Raw genomic sequence first — 18,849 nt, forward strand, 5'->3', positions numbered from 1 at the left:
ATGCCGGGGTAACACCCCTACTCTTTTCAAGAAACACTCTTGGGAATTTTAATGACACAGAGAGTCAGGACCTCAGTTTTACGTCTTATCAGATGGCCTTTTTACAGTATAGTGTTGCCATCACTATAGTGGGGCATTAGGACCCACACAAGTGTGAGCACCCCCTGCTGGCCACACTAATACCTCTTCCAGCAGCAACCTTCGTTTTTCCCAGGTGGTCTCCCATCCAGGTACTCACCAGGCTCACACCTGCTGAGCTTCAGTGGGCTGCCAATTGTGAGTTGCATGTTGATATGACTGGTGCACAAACCCACCATTCATTTATAAAGATCAATCCCATCTTACCAAAGGTCACATGATGACCTAGAGCACAATACACATCAACAAGCTATACTTTCAAATTTGCTTTTATTATTTGTAATAAACAAACAAGTAGTATTGTTCATGTGCACAAAGCTTTGCACATTTCTACAGGTGAGGAGTGAACAATCAGAAGATTCCATCAATGCAAGACAGTGACAAGTCACATGGGCAAGTACACTGATGCAGAGTACACTCAGTGCACAGACCTACTGGAGAGGATAACTGTGGTAAAACAGGTTGAATCACACTGATAAGACGAAGTTTAGTTTAAAATGTTAATGACACTGTCACAAAAATGTGTACAGTTTTTTATCTGATTATACCATCTTGAAAAGTGTTATTTTCATAACACCATACACACTGATTCAAGTTTAAATATTGCAGCCATTTCTGAACTCTCACTGTTAAGCAGCGTTGACACATACAGCCCCTACCAAAATCACAGTTTTAATAACAGACCTATAGGCATTCAGTTGAGTTTAATTGATAACTTAGCATCTTTTGCAGATGTGAAGATTCTTCTTCACTTACATAATTAGAACAATCTTTTAAAATCAGAGGAGCTGACTTGGCTTACCTGTTCCAAGCAATCAGATACAGCAAATGTTAGATTTCATAGGCATGACAAATAAGAACTTTCCTTCAATTCACCTGCAAAATGAATGGTTACTATATGTGATGTCCCACATCTTCTCCATTAAAATGCATATTTTTTCTTGCGGCTACATTAATGTCATACTTAAATGGTAGACTCACAGTTATTATAAAAAATTAAGTGTTCTCTAATGGAAAATATTTCCTAATGTCTGTCAGTTTTTCTTTTGCTTTTTAAAAATGGTTGCTGTTTTAGGATTATTAAATTCCCCAGCATAGAGTATATACCTATAGTATATACCTATTTTCTATGGTAAAAAGATCATTTTTACTAAGCCTGAAATATTAGCTTTGGTTTTTTCACCTTACATTTATGCGATTTTTCTTGTTTTGTACATTAAGAAACAAGTTCTTTAACAGGAGGAAAAAACTTCATTAAAAATGCAGTAAGCACCAGGAATTCTCTATATATACACTGACCGCCACGTAATGATATTTTAATGTTCACATTTATTTCAAAGGAAGCAATTTCCACTATATCTAAAATATGCGGCATTGAAATAAAAACGTCTGAAGCCATGAAGGCTTTTTGATAAAAGTAAAAATTGCATAGGTTACCTACAGTACCACTTAAGTGCCTACTGGCTTCAAAAAGCTGTCAAAAGTTAGGATTCATGCCTAACAGTGCATTAGTTAAAGACTCGTTTAACAGTTTGCCTTTTTAAATATTTCTCAAATTCCCCCAGCCCTGGGCTCTAAACTCTGGATGCTGGGATGGACAGACTGGCAAGGAATAAACACCTTTGCTGTAGATATGGCTTCAGTTTAAGAACGGGATTCTCTTCAATTCCACGTTAGGTTAAAAAGTTAAGAGAGTGTTGTTTCCTAGTTCTGTCAGAAAAAGAGAACTATACAATTGAGTAACGCCATAAAAGAATAGCACAAAAATGCAGAAAATGACAACAGTCAGTCAATATCAAACAAACCAAATTTACAGGCAAAGGCAAGAATACTGCAGGGCACCTCTGCCCCCTGTAGCGGTTTGACTCTTGTGTATCAAAAGACAAAACTCTTCGTAGACTCAACCACCAAGCCATTATTCTTTTCAAGTAACTGGCATGTCATTCTAAAAGCCTTAATAATGATTCTAAAAGAATTAAATGCCATTGTGTATCAAACTAATTTTATACAAAAGCCTCCGAAGAATAAAACAAATAACACAATTAAGTGCCAAACCTTCATAGTTTCTATCTTAATCACATTAATATTTAGGTTCCACATCAGAATTCTGCATTTACACACGAAGAAGAAAAAACAGAATTTACTGTCACAGAGGCACTTGCTTCTTTCACATGTTCTTCTTGTCTGCCCTATACTTGATTTGTACTCCCGCATCACGGAAGAGTAGAACCGAGGAATGCTAGAGATAGGTGTGGTTTGAAAAAAGGAGCTGGATACAGGGAATGTATATGGAAGCAAATCAAGTCAAGCATGCCAATAAGAGTTTTTATTTCATAAGACTGCAATCTTACGTAAATGTAGGTGTGGACGCATTTTGCCTGCCAATATAGCTTTGGATGCAGAACTAATGTAAAACTAATCAAGACTGTGTGAAAAGATCTGAAGTATAGTCTGAGAAGTACAGTATGGTATGGGGGCTCGTACACATCACAACAATTACTAACTGAGAAAGACTAATGTCACAAGGTATCTACTGTTATGCCAAGTGTTAAAATTGAAGCCGACAGCTTCAATCTCAACAATAACATTCGACTCTAAACCATTTTGTTAATAAAACAATTTACTGTATAGTCATTACAAATTAAATCCTTGTACATTTTTCCCATTTATAGTTTTAGATTATATTTATATGATTAAGTCTAGAGCACAAATGGCAAAAAATACTTTGGCCTAAAAAAGTCAAAACTCACTTGTTCTGAAATTAATCACCATGCTGAAAAGACATAAAATGATCTACAGCCACGTAACCTTAAAATAATTAAAATGTTTCAATGACAGTCTTCAGAAAATCAATCTTTAAACCACCCATTCCATAAGCTAAAATCACATAAAAGGCATTTTTAATTTTACAAAAATGTAAATGCATGCACAAAATATCTGTTTTAATGATCTTTATCTGCTTAAACTGTGGCTAAACTGAGTGCCTTGATGAGTCACTGACAGTTGATCAGCCATAAATCCTGAGCAGAAAAAAAAAACAGCTGAATGCTTAAAAACAACACACAATCAGATTTGTATACAGAGTCCACATTTTAAAATTCATTGTAGATGCATAGTGACCATGAAAAGTTAGTATGGCACTAATCTAAATTACTGAATGCTTAAACCAGTAAGTGACCACAAAATGGATTGATTTAAAGACAGTGGAAAGATATAGGAATACCCAAGTATCTAGTTCAATAAATATTGATGTTATACCTCAAACTCTCGTCTTTTTATATATTTTTGCAGTTTAAAAGAGCCAATAGTATTCATTTGTTTTAACACAAATAATTGAAAGCTCTAAGAAAAGTAAATTCTGAATGAATATTCATGTTATCATAGGGCAACCAATCCCCACACCAAAATCACATCAGATAAAGCTTTTTTGGCAATAAAGGTTTAAAATGTTCACTACATTTTTATGTTTTGCAATCTTTTTGGGGCATCTTCATGTAAAGTTCTTATTAATCTGAGTTTAGAAAAGCACCAGATGGTCACCAAATAAAAGGAAAAGCCTATGCTAGTTCACACAATAGGGAACATATCATTTGTGTTAAGAGAGGACACTTATAAAATACAACTTTAGCCTTCCCGATATGGATATTACATTATCCACAACAGGTTTCAAAAGTTTCAATTTTAAGTATTTCCAAACATTTTTATTTTTTCACTGTTTCCAGGAATAGCGCAACATGATCAGCAGCTTTTCATTGGTAAAAACTCCTAGATCTGCATTTTATTCAATTTTCCAAAACGTTCACCAAAAAAAGAATTACAACATCCTACTGCAACATAAATAAAACAGTAACGAAAATACACAAACAGAGAATACAAACACAAACAGGGGACTATAAAGATCTGCAATGTGCTGTGCATTTTTTTTCCTCCCATGGAGCATAACCACCAACTGCACAACAGATTGAAAGACTGGAACATACGAAACAGACATACATACATACTTTCATAAGCTACAAAACCAATCTAAAAGGTTTTCAAATAGAAAATGTCATAGTATCATTCATAATTCACTTCAGGCACATAGAGTATGCAAAAATTCATAGCTACACACTACAGGGTACAAAATTTCACATCACTTAGATACAGTGCACCCCACATTCAATTCACTCTGAAGGTATGTTTAGGGTGCTTTTCCTGTAAAACAGAAGAGCTTATTTTGAAGCCAGTTAACCTTTTGAGAAAGGTTTTAGTGAAGATTACATCGTGAGGGGTCAAAGCATGTTTGCCTTACTTTTGAGAACAGTACTCTTCAATATATATTTGTGAGCTCATTAAGAAATGCCCATAGATTGTATGCTCTAAGGAAATGGGTCTACAGAAAAGATTCTACCTTGATTTCCTGTTATGCAATCCGAACATGAAAAGGTCTTTCCACACCCCACCCACATCCCAGAAAACAAAGATTTTAAGACAAATTTAATATTTTCCACAGTATTTGAGGGAAGATTTGTTGGCTTACAGAAGAAGGAAGTGATTCTAATCATTATTTTGTTGTGCCACACAAAATGCCCACACAGAAAGCTCAGAGAGCGCAGTTCCCATGTATGTGTTGGGACAATGAATTAATTCTCTGTGTTGACCAAGTCAAAACACAGGCAAAGCATAACTCTGATAAAAATCATAGATAATAGTTTAAATTAAAAAGCCTGTGAAACACAGTAGATATGTCTGCAACAGGCCACTACAGTGTCACCTGTATTAGGTATTAATGTCATAAAGGTGACAGCTACTGTGTGTCAACCAGTGGTGTTTGGTAAAGCCAAGGTCTCTAGGGTATGTAACCATTATAACTGAGCCCAAAAGCATTTTGTCAGTGCACTGTATTCCATTTTTAATAATTATTTTCTAAAAGGAATGATATTGCTTTTTACATATTAGACTCCTTTTCGTCTGCCAGTACTGTACTGCCCCACAAAAAGTCTCTGACCGTTTTCTCTTACCATGCATATGCAAATTATGGTACGAATAGAACAGTGCAAAAAGAAAGAAGGATAAAAAAGACAAAGCTATTGACGTCGTACTGTAATCATTTCCTTTTTTTGGTGAAATGTAGCAATTTGGGAATAGTTTTCTAAGTCTGGTATTTTAAATTAAAGACCTTAACAAAAACATACAAAACAACATGTTTTGGAAGTGTAAACTTTTTTGGGATAACCAAATGTCACTTTAACACTGAAAATTTAAATTAAAAATGATTTAACAACCTGATATTGTTCTTATTAAAACATAAACAATGCTTATGTTGGTTTTTACAAGTGTTCTCCTGTATTATAAATAGATATAGTTATGCAGCATTTGCACATTTTATGTCAATCCTAGTTTCAATCTCTTACTAACACTCCACATCACACCTCCACTAGTACTAAGTCTGCAAGGCAAAAGGGAATTCAAGTCACAGTTACACACACATTTCCCTTATAAACAGAGGTGATCTGTTTGTTGTGCTCAGTGAGAGCAGTTCAAAGCTTTCACACTAGACAGAGTCTGTCTAGAATCTATTGCACGCTTCAGAGGCGGAGCAGCGATGCTTGCCCTTACTGAAGGTAGACCCTATGTGCGATTTAGTGTCTGGAAGATTCTAGATATCTGTAGCATCACCGGCCCGGTTTCGGGATCATTCATCCATTGCGTGCTGTTTAAAGGGTTCTCCAGCATGTCTTCAAATGCTACGGAAACAACGAAATGTTTGATTAAAGAAATCAAAAATCACTCCCCTCACCTCCAAACACAGTCACTGCAAAAGCACCGATTTTTCACATCGCAGAATATTCCTCAACGGCAAACGACGACTAAGCTTTACAAACCTAGCAGTGTTTTCGGGTTGGTGAGCCCCAGCTGGACGACGGGGTTCTCCAGAATTGCCTGAAACAGAGGGCTGTTTGTGTCAATGCCCTTGTCCAAATCCTCCGGAGATGGCTTCCTGTCTCCCAATAGCCAATCGCACTGGGAAATCAAAATCAGAGCAGGTTAGTGGAATGACAGTAACATCAAATTACAAATTTTAAAATTAAATTTGTCCATATCAGAAAAGTACTACAGACTACACTCTTCAACTAGTTCAATGCAGGTATAATGGATTTAGATGGTGGCATAAAGAACAATTAACACCCTAATTAATGGGAAACCATTATTCACTAATTTCTGATGCTCAAGTGAGGAGCTGCGTCAGTGTGTTGGCTGCTAAGGAACAAGTAAAGGTTAATTCCACACCTCAAAAAACAGGAGAAATACAATGTTGAGCCTTCGTAAGGTTTGACACCTAACAACAAAAATATAACTGCTGTAAAATCACTCACATTTATGAGAACTCACAGGGTTGTGCACAGAAAAAGAAAAATATTTTTTTCCCATTTCTGCAAACAAATGTGTATAATACACATGGTACATTATTCCAATTTAAATCATTGGACTGAGTCAACAAATAGCCAATCACTGTATTTACCAGTGGAGTCAGCAACATGAAGATCGAGTCTTGATTAATCTCAGATCAAAGCAAGTCATACTAACTAAAAGCTTGCCTTTGGGAAAGCCACTGAGGTTGCACAGTTGGGACTGCCTTACTCATGAAGCCCAATGACTGCATGCGTCTTTAGCCCTTGCTGCAAAAATTTTTCAAAACTTACAGCGGCATCTTGCTGGTTATTATTAACTCGCAGAGCATCAATGACTTCTTTTTCATCAAATCCCATTTCCATTAGTGCAATCACAGCCTGAAAGAAAAAGAATGATAAAAGCATATTTTTAACTAAACTGTTTAACTGACAAAAATGTGTATATGTGGAGTGCACAGCTGTGGAGCTTCTCAGACTCAGAATGTTATCAAAGCTGACACACTGGCTTCCTTCAAGAAATGGCCAGATGGATCCTCAGATCACTTACCCAGTTGCAGCCAACTGAGTTGATTGGGCAGATTGCATTTCTAACTTTATCAGAACAACTACTAACTCCAGAAATACAGTAAACAGAATAAAATGAAAGACATTTTGTTTACTAGTTAAGCTCTAATGTTTTGATACCTGAGTAAAATAATTTGACAAAAAGGCACAAGAGGACATCGGTAAGAGACCCACCCGTGAGTCAGGCCTGAACTCTCTTTTCCTGCGAATCCTTTTGAAGATTTCGGTAAGCTCGTCTTGCTTGGAGTCTTCAGCGTTGGATTCCGAAGGTGCCCTAGCAGTTGCAATGCTGGTGCCAGCAGGAGGAGCTGCTGCGCCTGCAGTCTCCTGGCCTGGCAGGGGGGCGTCGACCGTGGGGTCATCCACATGCTCTATCAGCCACTCCATTGCCTGCGTCACTGACATGCTGCGAACAGACAGGCACAGGAAGCCTTTTGCTTTGATCAGGGACTAGAGAATCCTGGAACACGAGCACACTGATCCAAATATTTCATCAAGGCGTTTCTTGAAAAGAAACCAGGGTGTCAGCTTCAAAAATATGGTTGAGGAACTTGTTCCATACTTTCATAACCCCTTTGGGTAAAGAAGTGTCTGTACTTTCATGCAGTTTCCACTCTGCCCTCTGGTTAGTGTTTCACTGTTCATTGTGAAAGTCCGACCTGGCCTTTCCTGTTGTCTGTCCATTCTTCTGTATTACAGTTTTCAAATGAAGATTCTAACTTGCATAAATACCAGACTGCCTGTAGCACTGTCCTTTATACTGGAAACAGGCAATTCCAGTGATCAAAAGGGCACTGGATCCTGTGGGTTTCAGTCCAGGTCTATTCTTACTAACTAAACTGAACTGATTATTGGGTCAACAAGTCAAGTCACTTGATTCTTTCAGGTCTTCATAAATTGGTAAGTGAAACATAGTTGTACAACCTGAAATATTCTGGCCTTAATGGCACTGAAATGCCCCATCCCTTCCTTGCAAATGCCATAGATTTTACAAGGCAAAACATCAGCTCATTTGTCATTTAACGAAAAAAATGCTGAAGAAAATGCTCATTTTTCAATTTGATATGAAGAATATTTCAACTGCGTGGGTTCAACTGCTGATTTCCCTGTTTAGCCCCTTAGCTGTATCAATACATTTATTCTATATTTCAAATATAGAATGTTTTTCATACTCCTGGCAGCAAGATGAAGGCTTTACAATGTTTGCGCACACTAAACATAAGCTGCAGATGCATGGTTAAATATTTAACACCCGGAGGGGTTTAAAACATACTCACTGGTTTAAACGCAAGGCTTTGACTGCTCGGCTCTCAGGGAAGCCCATTTCGGTAAGCTGCTGGAGGGCCATCTCATCCACTCTGTCCTCCTCGTCTTCGTCCAACATGGCTACAGAGGCAGACAGGCAGGAAAATCACTACTTCTATCGACACAAAAGGAGGATCTGGCTTTAAATATGCATTTTGAAACAATGTGTTTCTGCTGTCATCCCTTACTGTTTTTACACCTTAGCAAGGTTAAAGCAAGGTGATGCTGCTGACATATACTGTATGTTCAGGAATTTTAGATACTATTTTATTGTCATATTTTCACATGTAATAAAGCTCAAGAGAACAAGGAGGAGTTAATTCCCTGCTTGAAAGTAAAAGGCAAGAGAAAAAAAATTACTGCTGTGGAGCAGAAGTTTTGTTCTTCTAGTCCATTTTAATTTAGGACCTGTTCAGCCTGAAAATGTTCCGGGTTTTTATCTAGTTTTTTCCACATTTTTAAAATAAAAAATATTTCTACTTTTATTACTTTAAAAAATATACAATTTTGATCATTTGCAAACTATCATTTTGTTGGCATTCTTGCTTTTCATAATGATTATTACAGAGTCAATCTTGTACAGTACTTTGAATTATTAGGCTCAAAATCAAAAACATCAGCTTTCAATCATGAAGAGAAATAGACAAGATCAGCTTTTACGGAATATTAAGGGTACAATCACATACAATATAGTATAAACCTCACTCTGTCATGTCATTAACAGACCTATGATTAATAAACTCCAGTTATTACATCTGTGTGCGAGTACCTTTAATAAAACAAAGTAAAATTACATTTCTTACCATTGGCTTTCTTAAATAATTCTACAGCATCAGGGTTAAGTGCCAGTAGCTTCTGTGCCACTTCAATGAGAGAGACAAGGATTTTCCTGAGTTCTGTCTGAAACTGAATCATCACAAATTCATGTTGACAGAGACTCTACCATCGGATTACTCATCTGACATTGCTCTACATTTCAAAAACAGTAGAAATCACACATTCAAAGACTTTTTTTTTTACCAAAGCCTACTTTTTGTGTACTGTAGGTTAACTTCAAAAAAAAAAATTACACTATTGCAAGAAGCTACTTTTTTCGTTTAATGGGTGAGTTGCAAAACTGCTAAGCAATATAACAGTAAGTCTGGCTCTTACTGGAACTGGCCTTAAATGCAGTTGTATTAACTAGTATTACAGTAGACGAGCATCCACCCCAACAATGCAAAAGAAAAAAAATGTCTGGTTTTATATAGTAATACAAAAGGAAAGCAGAATGAACAAATAAATGGTTTTGAGCTTTTTGATCCTCAAAATCGGGAGGGTTTACATCTATAAAGCATTTCTTATTACTTAAACTTCATTACCAGTAACAATGAGTTAAGCAAAACACATTCCTCTAAGTTGTGCTCCAGGGATCAATTTATTTATAGTGTCTTCAATGTCCAGCTAAACAGAATCTCCTAGAATATAGGGCACTGAAATAAGTTTTGTGTTTTTAGCAGTAATTTTGTGTCATTACAGAGAACGTATTGCTTCATAGTGACAGCCAGATTGTTCACGGTTTTGAAAACTCATTACATAATTAAATTTGTTAAATGGTTGTTCTCTTAAAACAACTTTAAAATAAAGTTTTATTTTAAAAAAATCTTAGTTTGTTTCTTAGTTTTAATGTTTTATTGATTTTATTTTAGATTGATAAATATAACAGACTAAAATAATGCAGACATTTTATAGATGGATTTAATCAACATGAGATGATGGAGGTAAACAGTGGCTGAAAAAACACAAACACTGCCCAGCTGCCTGTGTGTCACCCAAGTTATTCTATTTATCCCAGGGCAACTGAGTACTTGCAGAGTATGTTATCTTGAACAGTGGCCTGTTTCAGAGCATGGCCAAGCGTGTTAAAGTGAGACCTAATTCTCTGTAAATTAACAAATTGTGTATATTTTTTAGGCATATTAAACCAATAATGTACACATTTAGAATGTGTAAATCTACCTGTATCTAGGCAGCTTTTACATTTCCTTAAAAACCTGCAAATCCATATGATACAAATCTCTGTTAAGAAAAAAACGGTCTATTAAAAGTCTATATCTTCTTGGTTAAAGGCAGTAACATGATTTTATAAGCTTTAGTCCACAGACTGTAAAGAGGCATGATGATGGATTTTCACAAAACAAGGCTTGGCTTTTTTTTTTGCAGGTAAAGAACTGTCACCGATTCTTTTTTTATAACGTTCTCAAAACGTGGTTTATAACTCCTACACCCACAAAAGAGGAAAGAGGACTGGTGGGCATGAGTCTGCCCTACACCTGTGCTTCACATTCACCTTTGTGCTGCAAGCTTGCCTTAGAGGTGAGCAGGATCTTACAGGGTCTTAAACTGCGTGCTGAGAAAGCGCCTGTGTTTGTTGAGCCACAGGGGAGCCCCATAAGAACTCTGTGTAAGAAAATTGTTGCATAGAAACATTTTCCAAGCAGTTTCAGTTAATGATGTTTGCAAATTGAATACTTCACAAACCTTGGAGTCTACCTACAAAGAGCTTAAATTATTAAGCAGTAAAGAAGTAACTAGTACAGCATGAAAGGACACATTTAGTATCCCTGCAGGAAGTCTTCCCAGGATGTTTACTTTGCAGGTTTCAAATATCTAGTATTCTCCCTTTATTTTAATCTAACTCTTTCCATGAAGCACCCCGGCTAGCTCTGTTGGTAGAGCATGAAACTCATAATCTCAGAGTAGTAGGTTCATGTCCCACATCAGGCATCAGGTCCTCCATGTTGGAAGTTGGGCACAAGGCTAACAACCCTGTCCCATAAAAACCAAATGTTATGGTAACAGCAACAGGATGTTGCTGTCCCTATGTGCCAGAAGGCATAATAGGCAAGCATCCATCCATCTTCCCATGAAACTGTATTGTGCTCCATTCAGTTCCTTAAAAAACTCCTCCTGATACCAATAGTGGTGGTATATTTAGGATTAACTGTATTAACTGTATAGAGACCAATGGGTAACATTGCCACAGTGGAATATTTACATTCATCTGACAATCCAGAGAGCACAATGTATTCCAGCTACAGAATTCCAATTCTTTTTCATATTACCCAGTTTCAGTCTTGCTTAATGAAGAGATAATATTAAAAAACACAGTTTCTCTACTCTGTGTTCACTCACATTAGTGTTTTCTTCTACTGCTCTCGACTTCAGAATTCACTAAATTAGGTGTGTCCTTAATGTAAAAAAATACTTGTATCTATATTGAAAATAAAACTGAAAGATTCCATTATATAAACATAATTTATGTACAGAGAGTACATTTTACTTATAAACTGTTGAAAGTAATTAATTTGAAACAAACCTTTTTATGTCCAAAAAAGGGTACTGCCTTGCATTTCCATGACAGTAAAAAGAAAAACAGAAAGGATTCAGTGCTGAGTTTCAACAAAATTACCAAAAAAGGTAAGGCACACTGGAAAGAAATGTAAAGTAATACCACCCAGCTATTACATATGTTCAATATTCTAGCTTATTTATACAGTTAAATACAAAAACAGTTATATTAATCTTCAAATCCTCAATAAAAAAACAGACTGAACAATTTATCTGGGTTTATATCTTCTGCTTTTCTTGAAGACATGAAACCTGTCAGCATCTTTGACAGAAGAGTACAAAAGAAAAGGCAGTGGAACTGCAACAAATTCAAAACAGCTATACCTCACAGTGTTTTGTCTTCTTATTTCCAAAGAGCACACAATCAGTGAGGTATACCAAATGAGAGAATTTTTTCTCTAAATCTAAGACCCAAAACATAAGGAGCTGCAGGTGGTGTTTGCGCATAGTCACTATTTCAAAATGCAGACAAGTAATTTCAAGTTGCAACTCAATCTTGATAATGTAATTCAGGAGACTTTAAGAAATAAAGGAAAAGGCTATTTTCACTGAGCTGTCACACTGACTACCCTTTAAAGACTGTACCTTTAAAAACACTTTGTAACAAAGGTCTTTATTACTTCACAGACTGTGGTCTTATCTCAGAACATACAATTTGTCTAAAGACAAAACCAGGTGGAATTGAGTTACAGATGAAGCTGAATACAAGTGGAGTTAGAAGCTAATAAAACTACATATTTTGTGTTTTGGGCAATATTTATAGTGTTATTTTTAATAAGATCATTTATAAAACATTTCTTGTCATTCTGTAAATGTTAGTACTATTTTTTTTGTTTGTATGGTTAAGGATTGTACAGACACCTCATACCTGTAACCTATAAAGCACAATGCAAAGTTAAATTTGATAACTCACCAAGCTGCTCTTCAAAAGTCTTTGAATTTAATGAAAAAAAGCATTGTAATACTTTTAACAGGGTTCTGGTGTGTTTTCTAAAGGAACTGAGATGAGACCCCCTGGTGCAAGATGTCAAAGAAAAATGTGGAAAACATAAATCTGTTCTTAAAATATTGCAGTGACATTCCCATAAAGTAAATGAACATGCGGAAACTTACATCTCGGATATTGTGTTGTGCGACTGTTCGGTCAGAATGGCGAACAGGAAGGTTTGCTGTTGCTTTAAGGATGGCATCTTTGTCTGGAGCTTTTTGTTCCTGTTTCTTCTAGAAGATCAAAATGGACAACAATCAGGGTAAAATTTAAAAAGAAAGACAGATGATAATGAACTACAAATAGTGGTCATACTCAGAAGACAAGAATGGGCCACAAGAGGGGCCAGACTTGGACACAGAGTAAAGCCCACCAATCAGAGTGAAAAATGTGCCCTACAACCTGGCCATCGTTGGGTCAAACCTGCTCTCTCCCAGCAGCCAACTGTGATTTCAATTCCAGTAGCTGTCAGGCAATTTCTGAGGTATTTAGACATTCTTTGTACTTTCGGTTTGCTGTCTGAGGAGAAACCAATGGCTTGAAAATGCATGGTTCAGATGATGTATACTTCTAGGTTGGTGCATTGGCTTTTGTAGCACTGTAGTGGATTGATTCATAAAAAGCTAAGATAAATATCAAATGGAAAACCTTAAATCAGTATGTAACTTGAATTCAAGGTAGCTGTGAATTCATAACTAAGGTTACCAATGAGAGGCCACTCAGTTCATCTTTTGAACTTCAGACACACAAAATAAAATATCAAGAAAATGGTGATTACAAATGACTGAATGCTGCAATTTCTGTACTCTTTAGCCATTTAAAAACCTTTTTTCTAGTTAGTTCATGTACACGTCAATATTGTCTACAGTATCTTACTGCAGAATTTTACTGCACTAAAAAAAAAAAAGTTAAGGATTCCGGGTTGGAAGAGAATTCACATTTTTCAGTGGTTCTGCAGTTCAAGTCCCTTCTAAGGTGGAAAAGAGTTCACTTCTTTCCACGCAGGAATTTCAGCCACATCCATCCCACCAAGACCATCTGATGGGGGTCTTTGCAGAAAAAAAACAGCGTTGGAACAAAATGACTCCACAAAACCTGTGTGCACACTTTCTCCAAACTCCCCTTCCAAGAAACAGGTTCTGATTTTTCATTAACTCAAAAGCAAATGTTGGAATATGATAATGAGGGTCTTGTAATTATGTTATCCAAAACATAATAGAAAAATAAAATTGTGTGTGCAAAGATAAGTGAAGCAATTTATATTTCTTTGTAGAAGTGAATGGAAAGTCACACTGCTTTACTTGCACCCTTAACTGTTGCCAAAGAGCAATAGCAATATAGTTTTTTAATGCTGCTGATATCTAGCAAATAATATTTCACTTTTTTAAATACATTTGAATATTGAAAAATCTGCAATGACATTAACACCATTTTAAAGTGCAGGCATCATCTTTAAAAATAAACAGTAAAAATGCAAATCTTCACAAATAAATAATATGAGGTAATGGTTGTGCCTAGGATTTCAATAATTTATAGTATGAATGGCTTCCCTAAAGTGCACTGAAATTCAACTCCGGCCTGCCATAGCAAATGAGTTTGAGACCCCTGCTTTAAGGTATAGATCCCCTGCAAAGCCTTGGGCACTTTTTATAGTTGCTGTTTCATCACAAAGGAATTCCATCTCAGGAGCAGCTATAGACGAAATCAGTCTCCCTCCTCAGTTACACAGGGTAACTGATCCATTCAAAAGGGTTCATGTATTTTCGATTAACCCTTCTGACTGCAGCAATGCTGCTTTTAACCTACCAACAGATGGCACTGGAACACCTCTAAATGTTTTACACACAATCATGCATAGATGAACAGCCATTTTGACGAGAAACAATTATGGCCACGTGTTTGTAATATACAGTAAATTAATTCTGACTTCACAGTTTACCGTCGATGTTTGAGTCAAAATAAATCGGAAACAAAATTCCAAATAACCAGAAAGTTTGTGCAAAATACTGTATGTGCAGCACATTTCTTGTTTTTAAATAATGCAACTTTGAAGGAAGTTCAGTTTAGCAAACTGGCTGTGAGAGACTTCAGGGGCACTCACAATTGCAATCCAGAATTGGTTTGCTAAAATTCTGATGCATTCCGTTTTGTAACAATTCATTAATTCTTATGTGAAAAACAGGAGGTGTTTCTCACTGAAGAATAAACTGAGCCTGAGCAGTAATCTAAAAATCCAGTGATATTAATCTATAGGCATGACAACATCTCTTACTATTCATATACAAAGTCCTCACAGAGAGGCAGAAAAATGAAAATTGCTACAAATAGTAATAAAAAATTAAACATACAACTTGAACATGAAACTGGTTTCTTGTTTGAATTCCCTCTTTGACTTAAGGTGCCAGAGTGAACTTTTACAAGGTATTGGTGTGAGGTTGTTAGCATTTGACACCCCTGTGAACTCTCTCCAGTTGTAACAAAAAAGTGAATAGGCATGTTCGGATTAGCATATATTCCAGCACTGAAAGAAGAGCGTGTTTGGTAGCCTCCTATGCATCCTCTACCCAGCTCATTCTGGAATATTTGTGCTATTATAAATTAAAATATTTTGTTGGCCTCTCACTAGGTATTTAAAATATTTTACCTTTTCTTCTGTAGACACTTCAGTCATCTTCGGTGGGGGAGGAGGTGGTCTCTTTTTTATTAACAGTAAGACATCTAGGAGAGGAAACAGAATGGTCCATAACAGAAGGTACCAGATGAAAATTCTCCTCAGATGTAATTTTGTACCATTGCAGTCTCTTTTGGTGCAATCACTCTATAACAATTTTTCAAAATTAGTTCTTTTTTTTTTTCCCCCAACAGATGTTTTCAGAACATTCCAAGAACAGTGATCCAACAAAAGGAAAATAAAAGAAAACTATTTTACACTTGGGTGTTTGTCAAGCCCTTTCTACATAACTGCTTTAAAAAGTCATCCAGCCCATTTTTCTGCAAGTGAAAAACAACTTAATGAGTACACCAACGTACAATACAAAACTATGCATTATATTACCAGTCAGAATTATGGTACCACTATCTAACATAAGAAAGACCATAAGACTGCTTACAAATAACAGGAGGTCATTCGGAAGCAGTAGCTAATTGATGTGGTATTCAATTCCAAAACCTTAAATGAGAGTTTGTCAACCTTAGTAAGATACTAAATATAACATTAAAACCTTCCTCATTTTTAGTTCTGAATGTGTCAGCCTCAAGACATTTCATTATTACATATTGTACATGAGGCCAAAATAATCATTGAAATTAATCACAATAAAAAAAGGATGAATAATGAAATATCTTTATGAGATACAAATGGTTTTCAGCCCATCTAGGCAATTGGTAGTAAATATTTAAATGATCCAAGGACCCCATTCTGGTGATTTCTTGAAAGAAGCCAAGATATATGCTTCAACAGCATGGCTGGATAAACTGGATAAGACTCCCACAAACTTTAACCTGTAACTCCTCTTCCTCTCAACACTACTTACCTTTATCTTTAATATTCTCCTCTACTACAGTTTTAGTGTCTGCTAGGACTCTTTCTGAAGCAGCATGGATCAGTTTGTGATGAGTCACAGTCTTAGGGTCTTCTAGGCTCCCATGGACATACTAGAGCAAAGAAGAAAAAAAGAAATGTGTAACTCTCTTGCTTCTGACAAGTTTAAAACAACTTTCATATACAGAAATTAGTCACAACAGAAATCCACACATCCATCTACTTTCTAACTGCTTCATCCAATTCAGGGTTGCAGGGGAACCTGAGCCTATGCAGGTCAGCAACAAGAGCAAGGCAGGGCACATCCTCAACAGGACGCCAGTCCATCACAGGGCGCACACACACAAGACACACACTCGCACCAGGGACAGTTTTCCCAGAACCCTATTAACCGAGCAGTACGATTTTGGACTGCGGAACGAAAGGCACACAGGTAGAACATACAAACTCCATACACACAGCACCCCAGATCCAGAAGTGAATCCAGGGCCCAAGTGCAGTGAGGCAACAATGCATACCACCTCCCCACAACAGAACCATTGCAAAATCTAAATGTTAAGATCGTAAGGTCACAGATAAGATGAGGCTATTTGGCCAATCAGCTCCATAGCTGGCAGTTTATTAATTACTTCAAGGATCTCGACAAGCTGTTTCTTGAAAGAAACCAGGATATTGACTTCAACAACATGGCTGGGAAGCATGTTCCATACTCCCACAACTCTCCTGTTATTGGTTTTAAAAGCACCTCCAAACCTTAACTATACTTGTGTCTTCTGGTTCATCTTTTGTTGAAATTAGCAAAACGATTAAAATGAAGTTACATCTACACAGAATACACACAAAAAGTCCAATATTAGTAAAACAAAAATACATTCTTTCTAGCTAAGAATGAAATGGAGGAAAACGACAACAAATCAAATCAAGAATTATTACACCAACTGGGAAAATACTATTCTATTAAGATTTCATATAGAGTATACTGAAAATACAACATGCAAAAAATCGTTTCGCTCTGTTTTTATTCGTCGTTGAGGCAGTTAAGAGGCGGTAATGTTAACCGGCTGATGATACTAGTGGCTAGGACAACGGCAATGTGCAAATATAAATAAAACAAGCAACAAGACACCTAAAACCTATCAAGTTGAAAATGATATGGGCAAGAAGCGTTACATTTAAAGAAAACAGATCAGCTTGCAAACATTACGAGAAGGAAGAGGAGCTATGACAATTTTGGGGGGAAAAAAATTACCCTGTTAGGTCGACGCGTAAATTAAATTATAAATAGCCTAGACAAGCGCTCTTCTATAAATACCGGAGTATGACAGTTCTAACAGGCCTACCGGGAAATTCAGTCACTGTCCTGATAACGTCCTGGCTACTGCTGTCCTGACGATCTGCGTTTAATTACATTCAAATAACATAAGAAACAACAGGAAGACATACGTGTTTCAAGCACTTTTCCTTGAGTTTTTCAATGGTGGTGTCCTCGGTTACCTCTTCCAACCACTCTGCCCCCTCCATGGTGCAAATATGGATTTTCAGCACCTTCCCTGCAAAAATCTTCTCCTCCTGCACAAACATAGCCCTCTTCTCTCGAAATCCAAGATTAATAGAAAAGTCAACAGCTCAGCTCTTATTCTGTCACCATTTTACTGGCTGTCCGGTTCGATTATTGTACATCAACAGTACAGTACAGCGGTTTGTTTGTTCTTTTTTGATGGACTTGACAGCTATTTACCTATCAGGCAGGCCTGTGGACTGTGAAGCTCCGTAATACCGCTGCTGCTCAAGTCCAGGGATTGAACTTTAAACTCTGACCTGGAAGACCTTCGGAGGTATTCTGGGAGTTGAAGTTTTACAAGTGGGCGACACAGTGGAAAAAAGTCTGTTATAATACATTAAATGAAAATATTATTAATTTTGATAGGACAAATGAAAAGCTGAAATATATCCTGCAACATTTAATTGAAATATTGAAAACTTGAATTAGGTATTTTTATTATTACTCATGCTGTATGTGAAATCATATTTTTTTAGCTATAGTTAATAAACGGCGTACGATATCTAAACATACAGCATTAAAATGGCATTGATAATTGAATAATTTAGCTTTATGAAATAGCCTTCCAAAACAGATTTAGGATCAAACACCCTGAGCAAAACGATTCTTGAAAACCATTACGATTCTAGAAAAAATAAACTATAAAAAATAGTCACGCTTTTGTGGTATTCCGTTTATTGCTGCCTTTCAATCTATTAGAAAACTTTATATCCCGTCCCCTTCAAAAGTAAAAAGATTTAAAGACAAATCCATTCAGGTTTTTCTGATCAAATTTTGAAGTATCAAATAATGACCGACTTTTCACTGTTCTTTTAATGCCAGCCCGACCGATAGTACTTCCTGTAGTATTGTTTCCATCCCAAGAACAATGATAGGGAGAGGATGCGCTTATTATTTTTTCCATCGGAGGGCGACCTACAACAACAAATAGGCAACACAAAGACTGAGAGTTCCCACATTTAATAAGAAC

The 18,849-nt window shown here is 36.5% G+C and overlaps 1 protein-coding gene across 2 annotated transcripts; it reads right to left on the bottom strand.

The window, feature by feature from the left end:
* Positions 1-391: 391 nt before the first annotated feature.
* Positions 392-18,127, bottom strand: ubac1 (UBA domain containing 1). Of its 2 annotated transcripts, XM_015366825.2 has the most exons (11): positions 17,762-18,127; positions 16,311-16,431; positions 15,422-15,495; positions 12,903-13,010; positions 11,758-11,784; positions 9,203-9,305; positions 8,372-8,480; positions 7,269-7,500; positions 6,822-6,908; positions 6,003-6,141; positions 392-5,864 (listed from the first exon to the last, which is right to left on the bottom strand). In XM_015366825.2, the coding sequence occupies exons 1-11, from the start codon at positions 17,897-17,899 to the stop codon at positions 5,749-5,751; spliced, it is 1,254 nt and encodes a 417-aa protein (XP_015222311.1). In that variant the 5' UTR covers positions 17,900-18,127; the 3' UTR covers positions 392-5,748. The 2 variants fall into 2 exon arrangements, with proteins under 2 accessions (XP_015222311.1, XP_006640601.1); XM_006640538.3 differs by lacking the exon at positions 11,758-11,784.
* Positions 18,128-18,849: the final 722 nt, after the last annotated feature.

Source organism: Lepisosteus oculatus, chromosome 24 (genome assembly GCF_040954835.1).
Source record: "Lepisosteus oculatus isolate fLepOcu1 chromosome 24, fLepOcu1.hap2, whole genome shotgun sequence".
NCBI lineage: Eukaryota > Metazoa > Chordata > Actinopteri > Semionotiformes > Lepisosteidae > Lepisosteus > Lepisosteus oculatus.

What these genes read in the sequence shown, in the direction of transcription:
- ubac1 (XM_015366825.2), bottom strand. Translation starts at nt 17,899, where the DNA reads ATGTTTGTGCAGGAGGAGAAGATTTTTGCAGGGAAGGTGCTGAAAATC. An exon ending in AGGAAAAGTGCTTGAAACAC is followed by an intron (nt 16,432 to 17,761) that starts GTATGTCTTCCT and finishes TCTTTGCTCTAG; the next exon opens with TATGTCCATGGGAGCCTAGA. An exon ending in AAGTGTCTACAGAAGAAAAG is followed by an intron (nt 13,011 to 15,421) that starts GTAAAATATTTT and finishes TTGATCTTCTAG; the next exon opens with AAGAAACAGGAACAAAAAGC.